The sequence below is a fragment of the Erinaceus europaeus genome, chromosome 7 (genome assembly GCF_950295315.1).
Source record: "Erinaceus europaeus chromosome 7, mEriEur2.1, whole genome shotgun sequence".
NCBI classification, from domain to species: Eukaryota; Metazoa; Chordata; class Mammalia; order Eulipotyphla; family Erinaceidae; genus Erinaceus; species Erinaceus europaeus.
Window position 1 is genome coordinate 81,519,089 of NC_080168.1, and position 24,774 is coordinate 81,543,862.

The window sequence follows — 24,774 nt, forward strand, 5'->3', positions numbered from 1 at the left end:
CTATCCAATAAAATGAAAAAATGGCCTCCAGGAGCAGTGGATTCTTAGTGCAAGCACCAAGCCCCAGCAGTAACCCCTGGAGGAAAAAGAAAAAAAAAAAAGACAACATGTTATAAATCACTAGTTAATTAATATGAGAGGGGGAAAATTAATTGTATGTCTTGAAGTTTTTCAAAACACAAACTGAATCTTTTCAATATATAGGCTGTGTAATTGATATGCAGACTCTCAAAAGCCTAGACCAAGTAGATCAGAAGCAACCAATAATAGCACAGCTATATATAAGATACTGGGTACTGTACAGCAAACCCTAACAAAAGGACTTTTCAAAGTTAACCCAATTACCAAATAATGTGATGATAACATTAACTATCCATTGTCTTTTTGAACCCTAAGACAGCAGGAACCTCACATCTCCACTATAGAGCCTCTACTTCCCCCAGTCCTGGAACCATTGGATAGGGCCCACTTTCCCGTATGCCTCTCCCAATCCATATCAAATAATATTGCATCTGCCAATCACAACCTAACCAACACAACGATTGCCACCTCAACATGTTTCACTTCAGACTGTGTCCATAGACTTCACGTGTGGAATGACAACCCTTCAGCTTCATTACTCGGGTGAGACCTTTCCTTTCATAGTATACTCTAATTTCATCTCAGGTGGTTCACTTTCTAACAAAGTCCCAAAATCTAGATATACACCAGTTTCTGTGAGAGAGAGCATATGTTCACACGTATCCGTAAACTACTGCAAAATATATACCTGAAAGCAGAAGTACACTAGAGTTTGCAGTGAGTACCCCCCTAACACTTCCTCTCCACTATTCCAAACTTTGGGTCCATGATTGCTCAACAATTTGTTTGGCTTCGTATGTTAACTCTCTTTTCAGGTTCCAGATGTCATCAGGAGGCTGGCCAGGCTTCCCTAGACTGAAGACCCCACCAATGTGTCCTGGAGCTCCGCTTTCCCAGAGACCCACCCTACTAGGGAAAGAGAGAGGCAGACTGGGAGTATGGACCGACCAGTCAATGCCCATGTTCAGCGGGGAAGCAAGTACAGAAGCCAGGCCTTCTACCTTCTGCAACCCACAATGACCCTGGGTCCATGCTCCCAGAGGGATAGAGAATGGGAAAGCTATCAGGGGAGAGGGTGGGATATGGAGATTGGGTGGTGGGAATTGTGTGGAGTTGTACCCCTCCTACCCTATGGTTTTGTTAATTAATCCTTTCTTAAATAAAAAAGGAAAAAAGAAACTATTGCCAGCCTTTACAATAAAAAAAAAAAAGACAATATGTTGATTTTCATGCCTGAGGCTCCAAAGTTCCAGGTTCAATCCCCAGCACCACCATAAGCCAGAGCTGAGCAGGTCTCTGATTGCTCTCCCCTCTCTGTGTCGCTCATTAAAATAAATAAGTAAAATGTGTGGTCTGGGGAGTCGGGCTGTAGCGCAGCGGGTTAAGCGCAGGTGGCGCAAAGCACAAGGACCGGCATAAGGATCCCGGTTCGAACCCCGGCTCCCCACCTGCAAGGGAGTCGCTTCACAGGCGGTGAAGCAGGTCTGCAGGTGTCTCTCTTTCTCTCCCCCTCTCTGTCTTCCCCTCCTCTCTCCATTTCTCTCTGTCCTATCCAACAACGACAACTACAATAATAACTACAACAATAAAACAACAAGGGCAACAAAAGGGAATAAATAAATAAAATAAATATTAAAAAAAAAAAAAAAGACTTCTCAAAAAAAAAAATGTGTGGTCTGGGAAGTGGCACAGTAGATAAAAGCATTAGATTCTCAACCATGAGGTTACAAGTTATATCGCAGCACATGTACCAGAGTGACGTCTGGTTCACTCTCTTTCTCCACCTATCTTTCTCATGAATAATTTCTCTGTCCTATCCAACAATGACAACATCTAGAACAACAACAATAACTACAACAATAAAACAGAAGGGCAACAAAAGGGAATAAATAAATAAATCTAAAAATAAATAAATAAGAATAATAAAATAAAGTTCTGCTTGAATATGACAGAGATGTCTGCTTGAGCTTGATTCAGCATCAACTCACTCATCACTCATTCTTCACCAATGCCCCTCCTCTTTCAGGATACCCTAATAACCTGCTGGGGCTGGCCCCCAGCAGGCACTGAGCCCCAATGATAACCCTGAGGCAGAAAAAAAAACTCTATGACAAACACATTTGCCACCTGACATAACAACAATATCATGTTCTATTTGTATAATAATTTATTCCCAAAGTTCTTTCTACCCTTCTGCCTTTTCCAATACAAGTAGTTTATTTATAAATTAGTGTGACAAATTATTTTCCAAAGAGGGTGGGGTAGATAGCATAATACTTATGCAAACAGACTTCATGCTTGAGGCTCTGAAGCCCCAGGTTCAATCCCCCACACCACCATAAGCCAGAGCTAATCAACGCTCTGGTATAAAATTAATTAATTAATTAATTAAAAGTTATTTTGCAAAGATAACCACTGACAATTGTTTTGGGAAGTGCATCATAATTCCTTATTCTAATTCCATGGGATGCTAAGGTGTAGTTCAGTGGCAGGGCACACACTTTGCATGGATGAGGCCTTGTCTTAGACCACCAGTATCACATACACACACATAAACACACACAAACAAAAACTCAATATAAAACCTGTAAATATAGGCAAGGCTAGAGAGCATAATGGTTATGCAAAGAGACTCTCATGCCTGAGGCTCCAAAGTCCCAGGTTCAATCCCCTGCACCACCATAACCCAAAGCTGAGTAATGCTCTGGTAAAAAACAAAAACAAACAAACAAACAAAACTTGTAAATACAATTCAGATGTGGGAAAACTGTTATTAAGGAAATCATAGGGTGGCAATGGAGGACACTTAGCAGGTACAGTGTAGAACTTAGATGCATGAGGTCTCTAATGTGATGCCTGGCACCACATATACTGGTGTGGTTCTCTGGTCTCTTCCTCATAAAATGAGAACTCTCTTATAAAATAAAAATAAAAAAGTACATTTAAGGGGGTTGGGAAGTGGCACACCAGGTTAAGTGCACATAGTATGAAGTGCAAGGACCCTTGTGAGGATCCCAGTTTGAGCCCCTGGCTCCCCACCTGCAGGAGAGTCACTTCACAGGTGGTGAAGCAGGTCTACAGGTGTCTATCTTTCTCTTCCCCATTTCTGTCTTCCGCTCCTCTCTCAATTTCTCTCTGTGCTATCCAAAAAAGGAAAAATATGTCCTCCAAGAGCAGTGATAACCCTGGAGGCAAAAATAAATACATTTAAGTTGTTTATTATTTTTTCCCTTTTGTTGTCCTTGTTTTTTATTGTTGTTGTAGTTATTATTGTCATTGTTGTTAGGACAGAGAGAAATGGAGAGAGGAGGGGAAGACAGAAAGGGGGAGAGAAAGACACCTGCAGATCTGCTTCACTGTCAGTGAAGGGTCTCCCCTGCAAGTGGGGAGCTGGGAGCTTGAACTGGGATCCTTCCGCAGGTCCTTGTGCTTTGCGCCACGTGCACTTAACCAGCTGCGCTACCGCTGTACTCCCACATTTAAGATTTTTAAAGTTATTTCTTGAGAGAGAATGAAAGAGGACAAAGATAAGAGTTCTGCTCAGCTCCAACATAATATGATATTGGAGATCAAACCTGTGATTTCTAGGATCTCAGGCATGCATGTTCTGTGCTGTAACAGACTGCACTATCTCCTTAGCTTAACTTATTTATTGAATAGAGACAGAAATCGAGAGGTAAGTAGGATACAGAGAGGGAAAGAGACAGAGAGAGAGACCTGCAGCACTGCTTCACCATTTGAAAAGTTTCTCTCCTGCTGGTGGGAACCAGGGCCTTGAACCAGATTCCTTGCACATTGTAATATATGTGCTTAACTGGATGCACCACCACCTGTCTCCAGCCTAAATAATTTTTTTTTTTTTTGCCTCTAAGGTTATCACTGGGGTTCAATGCCTGCACTATGAATCCACTGCTCCTGGCGGTCATTTTTTCCCTTGTTGTTGTTGCTGTTGTTATTGTTGTTGCTGCTGCTGTTGTTGGATAGGACAGAGAGAAATTGAGAGAGGAGAGGAAGATGGGGAGAGAATGATAGACACCTACAGACCTGCTTCACGGCTTGTGAAGCGATCGCCCTGCAGCTGGGGAGCCGGTTCACAGGCTCCTTGTGCTTAGCACTATGTGCACTTAACCTGCTTATGTTACTGCCTGGCCCCTAACCTAAATAATTTCTAAAAGAAATGTTGAGGGACCAGAGAGATATCTCAGGATGGGGAGTGTGCCTTGTCACACACATGGCTCAGGTTCAAATCCACATGGAATTGCCATGGCACAAAGTGAAGCTCCAGGGCTACGCTGTTTCTTCCTCTTTTTTTTTTTTTCTTTTCTTTCTTTTTTTTTTTTTTTTTGTTTCTTCCTCTTTGTCTTCCATAAGTGAAAACAAAAACAGTGGGGACCAATGAAACTGGCAAGAATGTTGGTACCATGGGCGTAGCTCAGTGGTTAGGGTACATGCTTTCCATGCCAGAAGCACTGAGTTCAATTCCTGATACATGAGCAGCAGGCTTATCCTAAGACATCTTTCCAAATTCCATTACTAGAATGGTTTCTTCTAGAAAACACCCTGGGGTCACAAGGTCATTTTAGAGGTGATCAGAATGGCAAGCACAGGCTAAAGCATTCCCTTCTCTCTTCCTCCTTGCTTTTCTTTCTTTCTTTCTTTCTTTCTTTCTTTCTTTCTTTCTTTCTTTCTTTTATTTTCTAGTTAAAGGCTTTTATTGTTTGGGTACACGCACATTTAAGCAACCAAGGCGGAGGCTGTGGATGATTCATATTTCCAGTTGAGGGGGAGGACTCATTTGGTCTTATAATAGTGAGCTAACCGGTGAATATGGCTCTTTATCAGAATCAGACGAAATTTGGCATCCTTATCCTTTCTGTTCCTCTCCAGATGCTTCCTGACGGCAACAGCTTTCTTAATTAAGTGGTAGAGGTCCTCAGGCAGGTCAGGTGCAAGTCCCTTGGACTTCAGGATTCTCAGGATCTTACTGCCCGTCACAAAGCGCACTTGAGAGACACCATGGGAGTCCCTCAGGATCACACCAATCTGGGAGGGCGTGAGACCCTTCTTGGCCAGTTTGTAGATCTGCTCCTTCACATCGTCAGAAGTCAGCTTCAGCCAGGTGGGGACACTGCGGTGGTAAGGCAGCGCTGACTGGGACAGACCCTTCCTGGGAGCGTGCGTGCGACCCATCTTTTCCTCCTTTCCCTTCCTCTCCTCTTCTCTCTTTTCCCCTCTTCTTTTACTTTCTTTCCTCTCTGCCCTTCTCTTCTTTCTACATTTTCTTTTTTTTTTTTAATATTTATTTATTCCTTTTTTTGTTGACCTTGTTTTTTATGTGAATCCGGCATGAAGCCCAGCCAGTCTATCTTGGCGTTACTCTCGATCGCACTCTGTCATTTCACGAACATCTCATAAAAACTGCAGCAAAGGTGGGCGCGAGGAATAACATCATTGCAAGACTGGCCAGCTCCTCATGGGGCGCGAGCGCTTCCACACTACGATCATCATCTCTGGCATTATGCTATTCCACTGCAGAATACTGTGCCCCAGTATGGTTCTGTAGCCCCCATGTCCACTTGGTCGATTCCAAATTATATTCCTCCATGAGGATAATTTCTGGAACCATCCGTTCCACCCCAGTTCCATGGCTGCCAGTTCTTAGCAACATCGCCCTGCCAGATATTCGTCGGGATGCGGCATCATCTAAGTTCATTTCCCATGTCTACGCTCGACCGGACCTGCCAATATACGCAGGTATCTTCGCCCACCCTGTCCAACGCTTGACGTCTCGTCACCCAATCTGGTCCCCTACGCCTACACTGAACTTCTCTGTTCCAGACTCTTGGAAACAGAGTTGGCAGTCAGCTGAGGTAAAGAACAAACACCTCATCACAGACCCCTGCAAGCGTCAACCCGGCTTTGACCTAGCACGTTATGATTGGGCCCTCCTCAATCGCTATCAAACAGGCCATGGCTGGTGCGCCGCTATGTTCCATCGCTGGGGAGCCAGAGACGACCGGAACTGCCCCTGCGGCTACAGACAGACTATGACCCACATAGTCAACGACTGCCACCTCTCCAGATTCAAAGGAGGTCTCGAAACTTTACATCAGGCTCAACCTGACGCTGTTGACTGGCTACGGAAGAAGGGCAAACGCTAGAAGAAGAAGAATTGTTGTAATTACTATTGTTGTTGTTATTGATGTTATTGTTGTGGAACAGGACAGAGAGAAATGGAGCGAGGAGGGGAAGAAAAAGAGAGACACCTGCAGCCCTGCTTCACTGCCTGTGAAGCGACTCCCCTGAAGGTAGGGAGCAAGGGGCTCCAACCAGGATGCTTAAGCTGGTCCTTGCACTTTGTGCCACGTGTGCTCAACCCACTGCGCTACCACCTGACTCCCCTTCATTTTCTTTTTAAAAATATTTATTTATTTATTTCCTTTTGTTGCCCTTGTTTTATTGTTGTATTTATTGTTGTTGCAACTAATGCCGTCGTTGTTGGACAGGACAGAGGGAAATGGAGAGAGGAGGGGAAGACAGAGAGGGGGAGAGAAAGATAGACACCTGCAGACTTGCTTCATCGTCTGTGAAGCGACTCCCCTGCAGGTGTGGAGCTGGGGGCTCGAATTGGAATCTTTACACCAGTCCTTGCGCTTTGCACCACCTGCGCTTATCCCGCTGTGCTACCACCTGACTCCTGTCTTCATTTTTTTTTCTTTTTTAAAAATATTTATTTATTCCCTTTTGTTGCCCTTGTGTTTTTTTTGTTGTAGTTATTATTGTTGTTACTGATGTCGTCGTTATTGGATAGGAAAGAGAGAAATGGAGAAAGGAGGGGAAGACAGAGGAGGAGAGAAAGGCACCTACAGACCTGCTTCACAGCCTATGAAGCGACTCCCCTGCAGGTGGGGAGCCCAGGGCTCAAACCAGATGCTTAAGCCGGTCTTTGCGCTTTGCGCCACCTGCACTTAACCCACTGTGCTACCACTCGACTCCCCTTTCTTCATTTTCTTTCTTTCTTCTTTCTTTCTTTCCTTCTTTCTTTCTTTCTTTCTTTCTTTCTTTCTTTCTTTCTTTCTTTCTTTCTTTCTTTCTTTCTTTCTTTCTTTCTTTCTTTCTTTCTTTCTTTCTTTCTTTCTTTTGCCTCCAGGGTAATTGCTGGTTCTCAGTGCCTGCACCATGAATCCACTACTCCTGGAGGCCATTTTTCCCCCTTTTGTTGCCCTTGTTGTTGTCTTCTTCATTTTATATCTCTTCTCTTCTCTTTTTTATTGAGGGGGAGTTAATGCTTTACAGTACAGTCACTGACATATGAGTACAATTTGATTATGCATCAAGACCCCACAATTCTCTTCCATCTTTCCTTCCCTCCTCCTTCCCCAGTCCTTTGCTTTAATGCAGTACAACTATCTTTTCTTTTTTAAAAAATTATTTATTTATTTAGGGTAAAGACACAGAGCAATTGAAGGGAAAGGGGGAAAAGGAGAGAGAGAGAGAGACACTTGCAGTACTGTTTCAGTTTGTGAAGCTTCACCTCTGCAGCTAGGGACCAGGGGCTTGCATCCATGTCCTCATGCAGTGTAAGGTGTGTGCTCTACCAAGTGTGCAACTATCTGGCCCTCATTTTTTTTTAATCCTTTATTTATTATTGGATAGAGACAGATAGAAATTGATAGGGGAGGGGGAGGTAGAGAAGGAAAGAGACAGAGAGACACCTGCAGCCCTGCTTCACTCATCACTTGTGAAGGTTTCCCCCTGTAGGTGGGGGCCAGGGGCTTCAATCCAGATCCCTGCACACTGTAGTGTGTGCACTTACCTGATGCGCCACTGCCTGGCCCCCCATTTTTTTTTTTTTATCTCTTCTATCAAAGTAATGCATCTGGGATCCAAGATCTCCAATAATCAGATAAAAAAAAAATGAAGGTCTCCACTTCCCTTTCAATACTTTAGTCCACATTATTTATAAAAGGTATGAGTGGGGCCAGGCAGTGGCACACCTGGTTAAGTGCTTACATTACAGTGCACAAGGACCCAGGTTCCAGCCCCTTATCCCCACCTACAGGTGGAAATCTTCATGAGTGGTGAAGCAGGACTGTCTCTTCTACTCTCTACCTTTTCCTTCTGCTTCTATCCAATAACAAAACAAAAAAATTTTTTTTTAAAAAAAAAGAAAAGGTATGAGTGATCAACAATTAGCTAAGCTATCTGATTTTTCTGAGTAACACAAAACTCTGGTCTCAGGGAGTCAGGCAGTAGCATAGGGTTAAGCGGGTCTTTGGGTTTGCACATGGCACAAAGCCCAAAGACCGGCGCAAGGATCTGGGTTCCAGCCCCCAGCTCCCCAACTGCAAGGGGGTCACTTCAGAGGCAGTGAAGGAGGTCTGTAGGTGTCTTTCTCTCCCCTACTCTGTCTTCCCCTCCTCTCTCCATTTCTCTCTGTCCTATCCAACGACGACATCAACAACAACAAAAACTACAACAATAAAAAAACAACAAGGACAACAAAAGGGAATAAATATTAAAAAAATAAATAGGGAGTCGGGCGATAGCGCAGCGGGTTAAGCGCACGTGGCACAAAGTGCAAGGACCGGAGTAAGGATCCCTGTTCGAGCCCCAAGCTCCCCACCAGCAGGAGAGCCACTTCACAGGCGGTGAAGCAGGTCTGCAGGTATCAATCTTTCTCTCCCCCTCTCTGTCTTTCCCTCCTCTCTGCATTTCTTTCTGTTCTATCCAATAACAACATCAATAGTGACTACAATAAAAAAAACAACAAGGACAACAAAAGGGAATAAATAAATATTTAAATAAATAAATGAAAACCCAAAACTCTGGTCTCACAGTGGCCTGTGGTAGGATTCTAAGGAGTAGAAATGAAGGCTAGTAATGGAAGGCCATCACCAGAGAAAAGCCTGGTTGTAAACAGGATTAGCCATTTAATGAGATAACACACAGATAGCAGAGAAGTGCTTCTGTGAAAGGCCAGATACAAATATAGGCCAGGCACAGCTGACCCCCTACTAATGATGATACAATATAATAAAGTACTTCCTCAGTTTACTAAATTTAAACATTCCTACAGTAGGTGAAGTATATCATCTAGTGCATCCAAAATCTGAGGGCGGGTATCAGGCGGTAGCACAGCAGGTTAAGTGCATGTGGCACCAAGCACTAGGACCAGCATAAGGATCCCGGTTTGAGCCCAGCTCCCCACCTGAGGGGAGTTGCTTCACAAGCAGTGAAGTCAGTCTACAGGTGTCTCTCTTTCTCTCCCCCTCTGTCTTCCCCATGTCTCTCCATTTCTCTCTGTCCTATCCAACAATGATAACTACAACAATAAAATGACAAGGGCAACAATAAGGGAATAAATAAATAAATATTTTTAAAAATCTAAGGAAAGATCACAAGTAAAATGCTAATGCTGAGCCCCCAGCTCCCCACCTACGGAGGGTCACTTCACAATTAGTGAAGCAGGTCTGCAGGTGTCTATCTTTCTTTCCCCCTCTCTGTCTTCCCCTCCTCTCTTGATTTCTCTTCTGTCCTATCCAACAACAAGGGCAACAGAAAGGGGAAAATGGCCACCAGGAGGAGTGGATTTGACCGAGGCCCAGCAATAATCCTGAAGGAAAAAAAAAAGCCAATGTTTTCAGAGCTAAGAGATTCATGGGGTATTTCAGTAGTCACAAACACCACCATTCATTTATTTTTTTTTTCCTTCCTTTCTTCCCATGCCCACCCCCCCAACACATACACACACACACCATAAGGGCTTTGCCATTCCAAATGACTTTCAAATAGTGAAAGAAATCACAGTACCAAAGAATCCAGCAAAACAGTTGGGGAGGGGGCCGAGCAGGTGCAAACCCAGTTGAGCACACACAATACCAAAGCAGTGGGGGCCAAGCCTGAACCTGGGTTGCACACATGGCAAAGTAGCACACTATCCAAGTAACTATTTGTTGGCCCTTATTCATTCTTTAATTCCCATCTTTTACAGCAGATAGAAGGCTCTGTGCTGGCTCTGTAAAACACAGCTCTAGATTCCCATTTAACAATACAACCCCCACTATTTCATTCATCATTTTTCATGGACCTGTATTCTCCCCACCTACCCACCCACCCCAGAGTCTTTAACTTTGATGTAATACTCCAATTCCATTTCAGGTTCGACTTGTGTTTTCTTTTCTAATCCTGTTTTTTAACTTCGGCCTGAGAGTGAGATCATCCCGTATTCATCCTTCTGTTTCTGACTTATTTCACTCAACATGATTTTTTCAAGGTCCATCCAAGATCGGCTGAAAACGGCGAAGTCACCATTTCTAACAGCTGAGTAGTATTCCATTGTGTATATATACCACAACTTGCTCAGCCACTCATCCGTTGTTGGACACCTGGGCTGCTTCCAGGTTTTGGCTATCACAAATTGCGCTGCCAAGAACATATGTGTACACAGATCCTCCTGGATGGATGTGTTGGGTTCCCTAGGATACATCCCCAGGAGGGGAATTGCAGGGTCATAGGGCAGGTCCACCTCTAGCCTTCTGAGAGTTCTCCAGACTGTTCTCCACAGAGGTTGGACCAATTGACATTCCCACCAACCATCTGGGGAATGTTATGCATGTTAAAAAAAAAAAAAAAAAAAGTAGAAACGCAAAGCAGAAAAAAAAAAAAAAAACAGCTGTAACCAGGACACAATGTTGCTTACAAGAAGTTCACTTTCATCTACTGTGGTCAGTGATAGTAAGAGTATGAGGACAGGGAACATGTGACACTAAAGCCAGTCTAAGAATAGGAGATGGTTTGATCACTTAATCTTCACCCCACTGAAGGACTTCCCAGCTTACATGAAGTCAATGGTCATTTATTAGTCACATTACACTCACATCCTGGGTGAGAAGGACACTACAACCCTACAGGGTAACTTGCACACGGAACAAACAAGGGAGGGCTGTGAGAAGCCATTTTTATTGTAACAAGAAGCTGAAGCGAACACTGGTTCCTAGGAGAGGGAAGGGTTGGTTTTGAGTAATTCTGAGGGCTGGCAGGGAACTGAAGCCCACACACAGGAACACAGGTACTGTGCCCAGTCCCTGCAACAGCAATTGTGGTTTGCCAGGGACTTTTTATTCAGAAGGAAGGTAGGGTAAGCACTTGAAGTTATATCACCTGAGGTCCCCTTGCTTTCAGCAAATGTCAAGGCACACACAGTACAGTATCTCACTTTCAGGCCTTACAACATGAGATTTAGGGTCTCCTAAATTGAACAAAGAAATACAGTTCTGGGAAGAGAGCTCAGTGGCTAGAGCATAGAACTTGCACCTGTGAGGCTCAAGATTGTGCTGCATTTCAGAGCAGTGACCTGGTCTTTTTCATGAAACAAATATATTTATTTTAGTAAATAAAATGTGTACTTGATTTAAAAAGGAGGAAGAGGAGGAGAAGGAAGAGGGAGAATCAAGGAGGGGGTCAGGTAGAGGCAGGTAATAAAAGCAGGATCTGCCATTCCTAGCACATCAAGCCTCTGGCATTATCTCCTCTATTGCTTAACTATGACTATTTGCTATTTAAAGGGCCAGAGAAATATCTCAGTGGTAGTGCACAGGACTTGCAAGACTGAGGTTCCACGTTTGACCTGCAGCACTGAGTATGCTAGAGCTGAGTGGATGCTCTGGTCTCTATCTCACCAAAACAACTCAACCCAAACTTTGCTAGTTAACCCCTCCAAAAAAAAATGGATTAATAACTGGATACTATATATAACCATTGTTATTTTTTGCCAGGCTAGCGTGGGGGTGCCTCTTTCCGAGCGCACACTCTCTAGGTTGGAAAGAACTCGACCGGAGCCAGCCTGGACTGCTACTCACTCAGCAACGCGAGGGAGATGACTCAGGAGCCAAATACATGGAAGCAAGGCAATGCAATTCCTTCATTGATCAGAGAGCCAAGGCTTTTTTTTTTAAATTTTTTTTTAATTTAAGAAAGGATTAATTAACAAAACCATAGGGTAGGAGGGGTACAACTCCACACAATTCCCACCGCCCAATCTCCATATCCCACCCCTCCCCTGATAGCTTTCCCATTCTCTATCCCTCTGGGAGCATGGACCAAGGGTCATTGTGGGTTGCAGAAGGTAGAAGGTCTGGCTTCTGTAATTGCTTCCCCGCTGAACATGGGCATTGACTGGTCGGTCCATACTCCCAGTCTGCCTCTCTCTTTCCCTAGTAGGGTGGGTCTCTGGGGAAGCTGAGCTCCAGGACAGAGCCAAGGCTTTTAAAGGGCAGACCTGGAAGTGGCAAGTCAGAAACGGAAATGGCTAGGAAAGGGAAAGGTGGGCTGGGAAGGTAGAACTTCCTTAGCAACTGTTGTGAGGGTTTTAACTGGTAGGATTAATAGTACCCTGCAGGCAGGGAGGGTCTTAAGGGTAGAAAGAAGACAGATCAAAGGAAGGGAATGGGTGGGGATCTTTCAGGCAAAACAATGATTATTTGGCTAGGCCATAGTATCAGGAATGCAGGGTGCTTTGTGAGCCCTGCAGACCTCAACCACATCCTCCCAATTTCCCGAGAATTTCCGTTGAGTGTCTGCCCAGCTCTGACAGAGATTTTTTTTTTAAATTTATTTCTTTATTGGGGAATTAATGTTTTACATTCAACAGTAAATACAATAGTTTGTACATGCATAACATTCCCCAGTTTCCCATTTAACAATAATCCCCCACTATGTCATTTATCATCCTTCATGAACCTGTATTCTCCCCACCCACCTACACCCACCCCAGAGTCTTTTACTTGGGTGCAATATGCCAATTCCATTTCAGGTTCTACTTGTGTTTTCTTTTCTGATCTTGTTTTTCAACTTCTGCCTGAGAGTGAGATCATCCCATATTCATCCTTCTGTTTCTGACTTATTTCACTCAAAATGATTTTTTCAAGGTCCATCCAAGATCAGCTGACAATGGTGAAGTCACCATTTTTTACAGCTGAGTAGTATTCCATTGTGTATATATACCACAGCTTGCTCAGCCACTCATCTGTTGTTGGACACCTGGGTTGCTTCCAGGTCTTGGCTATTACAAATTGTGCTGCCAAGAAAATACGTGTACACAGATCTTTTTGGATGGATGTGTTGGGTTCCTTAGGATATATCCCCAGGAGAGGAATTGCAGGGTCATAGGGTAGGTCCATTTCTAGCCTTCTGAGAGTTCTCCAGACTGTTCTCCACAGAGGGTGAACCAATTGACATTCCCACCAGCAATGCAGGAGGGTTCCTTTGACCCCACACCCTCTCCAGCATTTGCTGCTGTTACCTTTTCTGATGTATGACATTCTCATAGGAATGAAGTGATATCTCATTGTTGTCTTGATTTGCATTTCTCTGACAATCAAAGACTTGGAACATTTTTTCATGTGTTTCTCGGCCTTTTGGATCTCTTCTGTGGTGAATATTCTGTTCTCCCCCCATTTTTGGATGGGGTTATTTGTTGTCTTGTTGTTGAGTCTGACAAGCTCTTTATATATGTTGGTTATTAAACTCTTGTCTGATGTATGGCATGTAAAGATCTTCTCCCATTCTGTGAGGGGTCTCTTGGTTTGGGTAGTGGTTTCTTTTGCTGTGAAGAAGCTTTTTAATTTGATATAGTCCCATAGGTTTATACTTGCTTTAGTCTTCTTTGTTATTGGATTCGTTTCATTGAAAATGTCTTTAAAATTAATGCTGAAAAGAGTCATGCCAATATTTTCCTCTAAGTATTTGATAGTTGGTGGTCTAACATCCAAGTCCTTGATCCACTTGGAATTTACTTTTGCATTTGGTGAAATACAGTGGTTCAGTTTCATTCTTCTGCATGTTTCAGCCCATTGTTTGCAACACCATTTGTTGAAGAGACTCTGCATTCCCCTTTTAATAGTCTGGGCCCCTTTGTCAAAGATTAGATGTCCATAGGTGTGGGGGCTCATTTCTGGACTCTCAATTCTATTCCAATGGTCAGTGTGTCTATTCATGTTCCAGTACCAAGCAGTTTTGATGAAAATGCCCTATAATACAGTTTGAGATTTGGGAGTGTGATGCCTCCGGTTCTGTTCTTTTTTCTCAAGATTGCTTTGGCAATTCTAGGTCTTTTCTGGTTCCAGATCAACATTTGTAGCATTTTTTCTATTCTCCTAAAAAATGTGCTTGGGATCTTGATGGGGATAGCATTAAATTTGTAGATGGCTCTGGGTAATATATTGATTTTGATGATGTTAATTCTTCCAACCCATGAACATGGAATATCTTTCCACTTCTTTGTGTCTTTTTCAATTTCTTTGAGTAGTGACTCATAATTTTCAGTATACAAGTCTTTCACTTCCTTGGTTAGATTTACTCCTAGATATTTTATTGTTTTTGTTGCTATAGTAAAAGGAATTGATTTCTGGATCTCAATTTCTTCTAACTTAGTGTTTGCATAGAGGAATGCCACTGACTTTTGAATGTCAATTTTGTAGCCTGACACCTTACTGTATTGCCTGATGATTTCCAAAAGCTTCTTGCTAGATTCCTTAGGTTTTTCCATGTATACTATCATGTCATCAGCAAATACGGAGAGTTTGACTTCTTCTCTTCCAATCTGTATCCCTTGAATTCCTTGCTCCTGCCTGATTGCTATGGCAAGAACTTCCAACACTATGTTGAATAGTAATGATGATAGTGGGCATCCCTGTCTAGTACCTGATCTGAGTGGAAATGCTTCCAGTTGTTCACCATTGAGTATGATGTTGGCTGTAGGTTTGCTATATATAGACTCCACTATCTTCAGGAATTTTCCATCTATTCCCATTTTTTGTAGTGTTTTGATCATAAAGGGATGTTGTATTTTGTCAAAGGCTTTCTCTGCATCTATTGATACGACCATGTGGTTTTTGGTCTTGCATTTGTTGATGTGGTGGATCACATTGATTGATTTACGTATATTAAACCAACCTTGCATGCCTGGGATAAACCCCACTTGGTCATGATGGACAATCTTTTTGATATACTGCTGTATCCGGTTAGCTAGAATTTTGTTCAGTATTTTCGCATCTATGTTCATCAGAGATATTGTTCTGTAGTTTTCTTTTTTGGTTGTGTCCCTGTCTGCTTTTGGTATCAGGGTGAAGTTGGCTTCATAGAAGCTGGCAGGGAGTATTCCAGTGTCTTCAATTTTCTGGAAGACTTTTTAAAGTAGAGGTATTAGTTCTTCTTTGAAGGTTTTATAGAATTCATTTGTAAAACCATCTGGTCCAGGACTTTTAATTTTGGGGAGATTTTTGATAACTGTTTCAATTGCATTAGCTGTGATGGGCCTGTTCATGTTATCCACTTCCTCTTCACTTAGTTTTGGAAGTTGGTAGGTATCTAGGAAATTGTCCATTTCTTCCAGGTTCTCTAGCTTTGTGGCATATAGTTGTTCATAGAAGCCTCGCATGATATGTTGAATTTCTGCAGTGTCTGTTGTGATATCTCCTCTTTCATTTACTATCTGATTTATTTGGGTCTTCTCCGTTATTTGTTTTGTGAGTCTGGCTAAAGGTTTGTCGATTTTGTTTACTCTTTCGAAGAACCAACATTTACTTTCGTTGATCTTTTGTATGGTTTTCCTATTCTCAGTGTTATTTATTTCTGCCCTAACTTTAGTGATTTCTGACCTTCTCGTTGCTTTAGGGTTCCTTTGTTGTTCTTCTTCTAGGTCTTTAAGATGTGCAATCAGACTGTTTATTAGTGCTTTTTCTTGTTTCCTAATGTGTGCTTGTATAGCTATGAACTTCCCTCTTAGGACTGCTTTAGCTGTGTCCCAAATATTTTGATAGCTTGTGTCTTCATTTTCATTGAACTCTCAAAACATTTTGATTTCTTCCTTGATTTCCGCTTTGACCCAGAAGTTGTTAAGAAGTGTACTGTTGAGCTTCCACATTTTGGCACTGTTACTAATCTTTTGTTGATTGTTAAGTGTTAGTTTAATTCCACTGTGGTCTGAGAAGATGCTTGGGATGATTTCAATGCTCTTGAATTGGCTGATGCTGTCTTTGTGGCCCAATATATGGTCTATCCTTGAGAATGACCCATGTGGATTTGAGTAAAATGTGTATTCCAGTTTCTTGGGATGAATGACTCTGAAAATGTCCAATAGTTCTAGTTTATCTATCTCTTCATTTAGCTCCCTTATGTCTTTATTGATTTTCTGCCTGGATGATCTGTCACGTTGAGAGAGTGGGGTGTTGAAGTCCCCTACTATGATTGTGTTACTGTTTATATATTGCTGTAGCTCTTTCAGTAGAAGTTTGATGTATTTAGATGGCTTCTCATTGGGTGCATAGATGTTAATAATTGTTAAGTCCTCTTGATTGACTGATCCTCTGAGCATTAAGTAGTGTCCATTCCTATCTTTTTTAATCTTATCTATTTTAAAGTCTATCATGTCAGATATGAGATTAGCTGTTCCTGCCCTTTTTTGTGGGCCATTGGCTTTTATGATAGTTTTCCATCCCTTCACTTTAAGTCTGTGTTTGTCTTGTTGAGTTAGGTGGGTTTCCTGTAGACAGCATATTGTTGGGTTGTATTTTCTGATCCATCTTCCTACTCTGTGTCTTTTAATAGGTGAATTCAGGCCATTGACATTTATTGATATCAAAGATTGAAGATATTTTAACGCCATTCTTTTAGAGTTTTAGAGTGTTTTGATATATGTCCTATTTGTGGTGGTCTGGTTGTTTATAGGAGACCTTTCAGAACTTCTTTCAGGGCAGGCTTGGTGATGGTTGATTCCTTCAACTGTTGCTTGTCTGAGAAGGTTTTGATGCCTCCATCTAGTCTCAATGACAGTCTAGCAGGATATAGTATTCTTGGCTGAAAGCCTTTCTCATTGAGTACTCCATAGATGTCTTGCCATTCTCTTCTGGCCTGTAGTGTTTGTATGGAGATGTCTGCTTCTAATCTTATGGGTTTTCCTTTGTAGGTGACTCTTTGTTTTTCTCTTGCAGCCTTCAGGATCCTTTCTTTATCCTTATTCCTTTCCATTCCAAGTATGATATGTCTTGGTGTCTTTAGGTCTGGGTTAATTCTGTTTGGGACCCTCTGGGCTTCTTGAAATTTATGTCTTTGATGTTGTCTAGACTAGGTAAGTTTTCTGCTATTATGGCCTGGAAAATGCTTTCTTCCTCTCCTTCTCTTTCTTCCTCTGGTATGCCAATAATGCGTATATTGTTTCTTTTTAAGTCATCCTATAGGACTCTGTTGTTGTTTTCAGCATCTCTTAATCTCTTTTTGAGATCTCTTACTTCTTTTTTAGTTGTCTCTAATTCATCCTCAATCTTGCTAATTCTGTCTTCAGCCTCATAGATTCTATTCTCTCTGCCCTCTACTGCTTTCTGGAGTTCATCTATTTTGTTGCCTTGCTCTGATACTGTTTTAGTTTGTTCAGCTAGTTGCATTCTTAGCTCAGCGATTTCAGCTTTCAGCTCTCTAATGACCATGAGATAAGTAGTATTTTTTTCCATATTTTCATTTGTTGTTCCTGCATTTCTGATTATAATTTTTTCAAATTCTTTACTCACTCCTGTTATTATTTCCTTAGCTAATGTTTGGATGTTGAACTCGTTATTTTGTGCTTCACCCTCTGGAGGACTTTTAGCTGGACTCTTGTCCTGGTACGATTCTCCAATATTTTTTCTTGTTGTTTTAACCATTTTATATATTATGTTATGAGTTCCCTTTATCAGTACTTTTCAAATTATTGATCACTATTGCCTGGATTGACTTGTGTCTAAGTAAGTTAATTAAAGGGTTCACAGTGGTGGAAGTTAACACTTGTTTCAATCCCTGAGTTGGAGCTCTGTGGTTAAAATCCTCTTTTTTTTTCTTCCCTGTAGGCTATGGGAGCCTGAGGGCTTTTAAACTATCAATAGGCTTCTTAGCTTAATCACTGACTCCTGACCAAGAGATAAAGCAGGGTGTGGCAGAGTTATTCCAGTGGTTATGCAAAGAGACTTTCACAGCCCCTCAGCTATGCCACCGAGGTATAGGTCTTCTGAGTTTCCTGGTTAGATCTCTGTCCCCTGGTGTCCCTTCCTGTCGCTGCTCCAGATTCTGAGGGTAGTAGCAATGGAGACTCAGAGTTGCACTTGGTGAGTCTCTGGGGAGTCCTGTCCTCCCATAAGCTGTCCCCTTGTTGGTGGAGCAGACTGGAGGTGGTGTCTCAACTGATAAACTGCTGAACTGTTAGCAGCCACTTAATCTCTCCTTAGGCCCCTCTCTCCTCTCTGTTACCAGCTGTTGGTATGCATGAGACCCCTTCTGTTTCATTTGGTTTAAATCCCTCCTGCTTAACACTATTATATTTACATAACCACTTCATTCTATTTACATAACCACTGTTAACAATTCCACCCTCCCTCCAGGGCATTTGTGGTTCAGTGATAGGATTCTCGCCTAATCTGCCCCCTCTTTGTCACACTCTGACTTTCACCAGTAACTTTTCTCTCCACCCTCTCTATGTCACATCCTGTTTCCACCTTACTTGGCAAGTATATATAAAGACAGCATTGTGAGTTTTACAGTACTTTACTTTGAGTTTAACTTAGCTCGTCTTAGATTGTGCTGCATCCTGCATGAATAAAGAGATACTGCCTACAGCTCAACCATGAGTCCCTGGTCGTCTGTTACCCGCCCGTGCCTGTGAAGCCAGCCCGGCGAAAACAACATAACCCGTCGAAAACAACAACCAGCCACACGTGTTTGTACTCACTGGTGATTTACTGGGTTCCTGTGGTCATTCTAGTCCTGTCTTGTTTCAGTCCCAGGTGGTCTCCTTTGGTATTCCTAGTTGATCCCTCTGACAGAGATTTTGAGGAAAGCCCCAAACTAGGAGCTAAAGTAGGTCTCCCCAGCAAGGCATACCCTCCACCACAGTGGCGCTCAAGGGGAGAAAAGTCCCGCAGACTAAGTGTACCAAGCTCTGGTCAGACGCCTCCCAACTTTCTCTAAGAGTTTCAACCTTTAGCTCTTCCTGGTCACCTTAAAGGTGTGTCAGTTTACCAAAAGTTCCCCATTATTGGTGTTTGATCACATCCCCATTTTATTCAAATATAATATTATAATAATATAATAATGCCAACATTGTGCACTGTTATGACTTACAGATACTGTGAAATGATTAACACTGTAAGTGTAGTTAACAATTATCATCTCATATATTATAAAAAGAAGATGGGAGTCTGGTGGTAGTGCAACGGGTTAAGCACACGTGGTGCAAAGCGCAAGGATCAGCATAAGGATCCCGGCTGGAGCCCCCAGCTCCCCACCTACAGGGGAGTTGCTTCACAAGCGGTGAAGCAAGTCTGCAGGTGTCTATCTTTCTCTCCCCCTCTCTGTCTTCCCGTCCTCTCTCCATTTCTCTCTGTCCTAACAGCGATGGCATCAATAACAACAATAACTACAACAACAACAAAAAACAAGGGCAACAAAAGAGAAAATAAATAAATATTAAAAAAAAAGAGGGGGTCGGGCGGTGGCGCAGTGGGTTAAGCGCATGTGGCGCAAAGCGCAGGGACCAGCGTAAGGATCCCGGTTCGAGCCCCCGGCTCCCCACCTGCAGGGGAGTCGCTTCACAGGCGGTGAAGCAGGTCTGCAGGTGTCTGTCTTTCTCTCCCCTTCTCTGTCTTCCCTTCCTCTCTCCATTTCTCTCTTTCCTATCCAACAACGAATTGCGTCAACAAGGGCAATAATAATAACCACAATGAAGCTACAACAAGGGCAACAAAAGGGGGGAAAAATGGCCTCCAGGAGCGGTGGATTCATGGTGCAGGCACCGAGCCCAGCAATAACCCTGGAGGAGGAAAAAAAAAAAAAAGAAAGAAAAGAAAAAGAAGATAAGCTTTTTTTCTTGTAATGAGAACTCAGGGCTCACTTTTAATGATTTCCAAATATATCACACAGTAGTATTAACTCTACCCATCAAGCTGTAGAGTCCACTTCCACTGTTTATTTATTTTATAAGCATCTTCATCCAAACCCTCCTCCCCTTTCAGTAACTACAAATTTGACCTCTTTTCTGTGAGTTTGAATTTTGTTGTTGCTGTGCATTTTAGATTTCATATATCAGTAAGATCATTTGTTTTTCTTCTATATTTCACTACACATAATACCCTCAAAATATAGTCATATTGTCACAGATGGGTTTTGTTGGTGGTTGAATAATAGTTCACTGTCCATGTATGCACATATGCTTCAAAATCCTAAATCTGCACTTACTGAATTTTACACGAGATTGAGTACATTCAGGGTGATACGGCCACAGACTGCACTCACTAAATTCTTTTATTTTTTAATATTTATTAGTGATTAAATAATGATTATCAAGATTGTAAGATAACAGGAATACAATGCCATACAGTTCCCACCAGCATTCAAATTCTGTGTACCATTCCTATTCTTTTTTTTTTTTTGCCTCCAGGGTTATTGCTGGGGTTCCATGCCTGCACTACAAATCCACTGCTCCTGGAGGTCATTTTTCCCATTTTGTTGCCCTTGTTGTTGTTACCATTGCTGTTTTTGTTGGATAGGACAGCGAGAAGTCGAGAGAAGAGGAATGGTCTGGGAAATGGTGCAATAGATAAAGCATTGGATTCTCAAGCATGAGGTCCTGAGTTCATTCCCCAGCAGCACATGTACCAGAATGATATCTGGTTTTTTCTCTCCTCCTATCTTTCTCACTAATAAATACATAAAATCTTTAAAAAAAAAAAAAAAGAAGAAACCAAAAGAAGAGGGGAAGACAGACACCTGCAGACCTGCTTCACCACCTGTAAGGAGACTCCCCCTGCAGGTGGGGAGCAGGGGGCTCAAACCGTGATCCTTACGCCGCTGTCCTTGTGCTTTGTGCCATGTGTGCTTAACCCTCACTCTACCCCCACCCCCACCCCTATTATTTATCCCTCTGGAAGTATGGACCAAAATTCTTTATGGGGTGCAGAAGGTTGCTTCTTTGCTGGACACTCACTAAATTCTAAAATACACAGCTTTTATCAGTCACTTTCCATTCCCCCAACACTCCCCCTGACCACTAACCCCAACAAGTGACCACTAATCTAATATCTCTCTAAAGATTTGTCCATTTTGTGAATTTCATATAAATAAAATCATACAATTATGTGATACAGGTAATCATTTCATTGATAGTCACACTAGCAACAAATCTCCTCAAATATTTCAAATGCAAAAATGCAGAAATATACAACAGAGGTGGGAACACAGAACTTTGGTGGTGAGTGCTATGTAGGACTATATTCTGTAATCTTAAAATCTTATAACCCACTATTAATCACTAAATAAATAAATATAAAAATAAATTAGAGAAAGAAAGAAGGAAATACTCACACAATGAAGCAATCAAGCCATGGGAATCTGCAATGTTTCCTATGAAAGACAAGTAGACAAAAGGGCCTTCCTAGGGAGGAGAAAATGAAGACATGCTCTTATTCAGCATCACGACCACAGTATGAACGGCAACAACCCCTGAACCCCCAACCAGCCCACCTCCTGACATGTCCCAAGCTGCACTGACACAGCTCACACTACACACCTGGAACCCGGCACCCTGATTTTGGAAATAGACAGGTTTAAGCTAGTGTTTATATAGTACGTGCTGATTTTCAGTGATTGGTATTCTAAAACCAGAAGCGTATTCTTTTGAAGGAAAAAGAATTTGAATATTTTGCACAGAGAGAGCTTAAATGGTATATTAAATAGGATAAATTCTGGATTATTATGCCTTCAAGAAGTACTTCATATTAGTTCTCTTTATTTTTCCTTTTTCTCACCTCAGAAAAGTTTGAGATCTCTCCTAACTAAAGTGGCATTGTAGTATCTATATCAGACCCTTATTAGGACTAATTTAGGAAAAACCATGGTGGTGTACTTAGTTAAGCACATATAGTATTAAGCACAACTCTATAAATCACTGCTTCCAACAGCCATTTTTTTCCCTTTTTTTTCTATTTTATTTGGTAGAGAAATTGAGAAGGTAGGGGGAGATAGAGAGGGAGAAAGAAAAATAGACACCTGCAGATCTGCTTCACCTCTCATGAAGCTTACCCCTTACAGGTGGGGAGTGGGGGCTCAAACTCAGGTCCTTGTGCATGGCAATGTGTTTGCTCAACCAGATGTGCCACCACCCAGCCCCTTTTTTGTTGTTGTTTTTGTTTCTCATTGTGTTTGTTTTTGTGTCATTGAATAAAGAATTAGAGGAAAAGCAGCAACACTCATTATTAAGGGTGGCAGAGAGGGCAGTAGCGCAGTGGGTTAAGCGCAGGTGGCACAAAGCCCAAGGACCGGTGGAAGGATCCCGGTTCGAGCCCGCAGCTCCCCACCTGCAGTGGAGTTGCTTCACAAGCAGTGAAGCAGGTCTGCAGGTGTCTGTCTTTCTCTCCCTCTCTCTGTCTTCCCCTCCTCTCTTCATTTCTCTCTTTCCTATTCAACAAAGACAACATCAGTAACAACAACCAGGGCAACAAAAGGGAATAAGTAAATAAATAAATATTTTTTAAAAAGAGTGACAGTAAAACAGGATGAGTACAATCAGTCCATAAATCCTGCCACTATTGACTAGCGTTTTCTAATATGACTCACAAATTTCTGCCTATTCAAACTTGTTTTTTCATGCCATGGCAATAGCATCAATCATTGTTCCTGGGAAGATCAGCTGCTTCATTCAGCCTCCTAGGGCTTTATGACTTTTTTTTTTTTTTTTTTTTTTTTTTAACCAGACCACTGCTCACCTCTGGTTTATGGTGGTGCAGGAGATTGAACCTGGGACTTTGGAGCCTCAGGCATGAGTCTCATTGCATAACCATTATGCTATCTACCCCCACCCATGGTGACTTCTAAAGTATATGCTGCCCAGCTGTCTCCAATTAGTAAAATGACAACTTTCATTTGATGGGACCTGGCCAGCAGGTGGGCTGTTGCTTGATATTAACAGTGGGCTGTGCTGACCCTTAGAGAACTTGCAGCATCAAACAAGCCACATGAGTTCTACTGTATGGAAAAAATGGTAACTTAGAGTCTGATTTAGAAGTTAAAGACACTTCTCTCCTTTAATAATCTTTTTTACTGAGACAACTGTTACTTCTCAGACTGGAAAGGAAATTTTCTAAGACTGATTTTAATTGTATGGGCATCATCACTTTACACAGAGATGAAAGTAAAGAATCAATCTGACTATGAAGTATAGTGAGGAGGAGTCATGAAAGGAACAAAGGGAAAGAGAATTAACATTTATTGAACTCTACAAATAGGGACTACTTATTGTCTCACATCCATTCAAATATTATCCATGAACCACACCCTGGATCACCTGGGAACTTGTTATAAATGCAGAATTCTCCAACCCACTTCCAGACTTTTGGAATCAGATTCTGCATTATAAATGTGGTTCTGTACATGTCTGAATTCAAAATGTACTCCCCTAAATTAACAAAACTTTTTTTTCATCTTCATAAGAAGCCAATGGAGAAAATATCATTCTGTATTTTACAGCTAAGTATTATGGTCAAAATGAGACCCACCGTGGTCTGGGAGGTGGCACAGTGGATAAAGCATTGGATTCTCAACCATGAGGTCCTGAGTTCAATTCCCGGCAGCACATGTACCAGAGTGATGTCTGGTTCTTTGTCTCCTCCTATCTCTCTCATGAGTAAATAAATAAATTCTTTTTTAAAAAAATGAGAACCACCATATTCATATGTCAAAAAAAGAGATAATGACAATAAGAGGTGGGACCTTTGAAGAGTGTTTACATCAGGAAAACAAAGCCTTCATGAATGAGATTAGTGTTTTATTCAGAGGTCTCTTTAGCAACTGGGGAGCTAGCCTAACTGGGAGAGAATTGGAATATATATCTGAGGTACCTGGTTTGATACCAAATACCTCATGTACTGGATGATGCTCTGGCTTCTCTCTGTGTCAATTAATCAATCTCCCTGTCTGTCTGTCTGTCTCTCTCTCTCTCTCTCAGATGTAATAAGTAAATCCTTAAAAAAAAATCCCACCTGTGGGGGGGGGGTCGATTCACAAGAGGTGAAGCAGGTCTGAAGGTGTCTTTCTCTCCCCCCTGTCTTCCCCTCCTCTCTCCATTTCTCTCTGTCCTATCCAACAACAACGGCATCAATAACAACAACAATAATCACTACAACTATAAAAAACCAACAAGGGCAACAAAAGGAAATAAATAAAGATTAAAAAGGGATCTCCAGAGAGATCCATAGCCTCTTCTACCAAGGACACTACAAGAAGTATCAACTATGAAGTAGGAAGTGGATCTCCACATGACCATGTTGTATCCTGATCTTGCACTTCCAGCAGTCAGAATTGGCAATGGCTGGAGAGATAGCATAGTGGTTATGCGAAAAGCCTTTCATGCCTGAGGTACCAAAGGTCCCAGGTTCAATCTCCAGCACCACCATAAACCACAGCTGAGCAGTGCCCTGGTAATAAAAAACAAACAAACAAACAAAAAACCTGGCAAACAAACTCCTAAATAAAAATGGATCACCTTAAAGGACACTCAAGCACTGATTTGAAGGGACATACACACCTGTATGTTCACAACAGTCTAAATGTACATCAACAGATGACTGGCTAAAGAAGTTGTGGGACAGAGGCCTGGGAGGTGGTCCAAGAGAGAAA

General features: G+C 42.1%; 2 protein-coding genes across 2 annotated transcripts in view; both read right to left on the minus strand.

Moving 5' to 3' along the window:
- Positions 1 to 24,774, minus strand: part of EBPL (EBP like) — a 44,357-nt gene that overhangs the window by 5,308 nt on the left and 14,275 nt on the right. Inside the window, exon 2 of the mRNA XM_007535067.2 lies at positions 21,466 to 21,535. Within this exon, the coding sequence (XP_007535129.1) occupies positions 21,466 to 21,535 (70 nt within the window). The remainder of the gene's footprint in view (positions 1 to 21,465; positions 21,536 to 24,774) is intronic.
- LOC103124339 (small ribosomal subunit protein uS15-like) lies at positions 4,381 to 5,291 on the minus strand. Its single transcript, XM_016193422.2, has one exon. It carries the CDS (start codon positions 5,269 to 5,271, stop codon positions 4,873 to 4,875), a length of 399 nt encoding a protein of 132 aa, XP_016048908.1. The 5' UTR covers positions 5,272 to 5,291; the 3' UTR covers positions 4,381 to 4,872.

Excerpts from the sequence above, each read along its gene's own strand:
- LOC103124339 (XM_016193422.2), bottom strand. The coding sequence starts at position 5,271 with ATGGGTCGCACGCACGCTCCCAGGAAGGGTCTGTCCCAGTCAGCGCTG.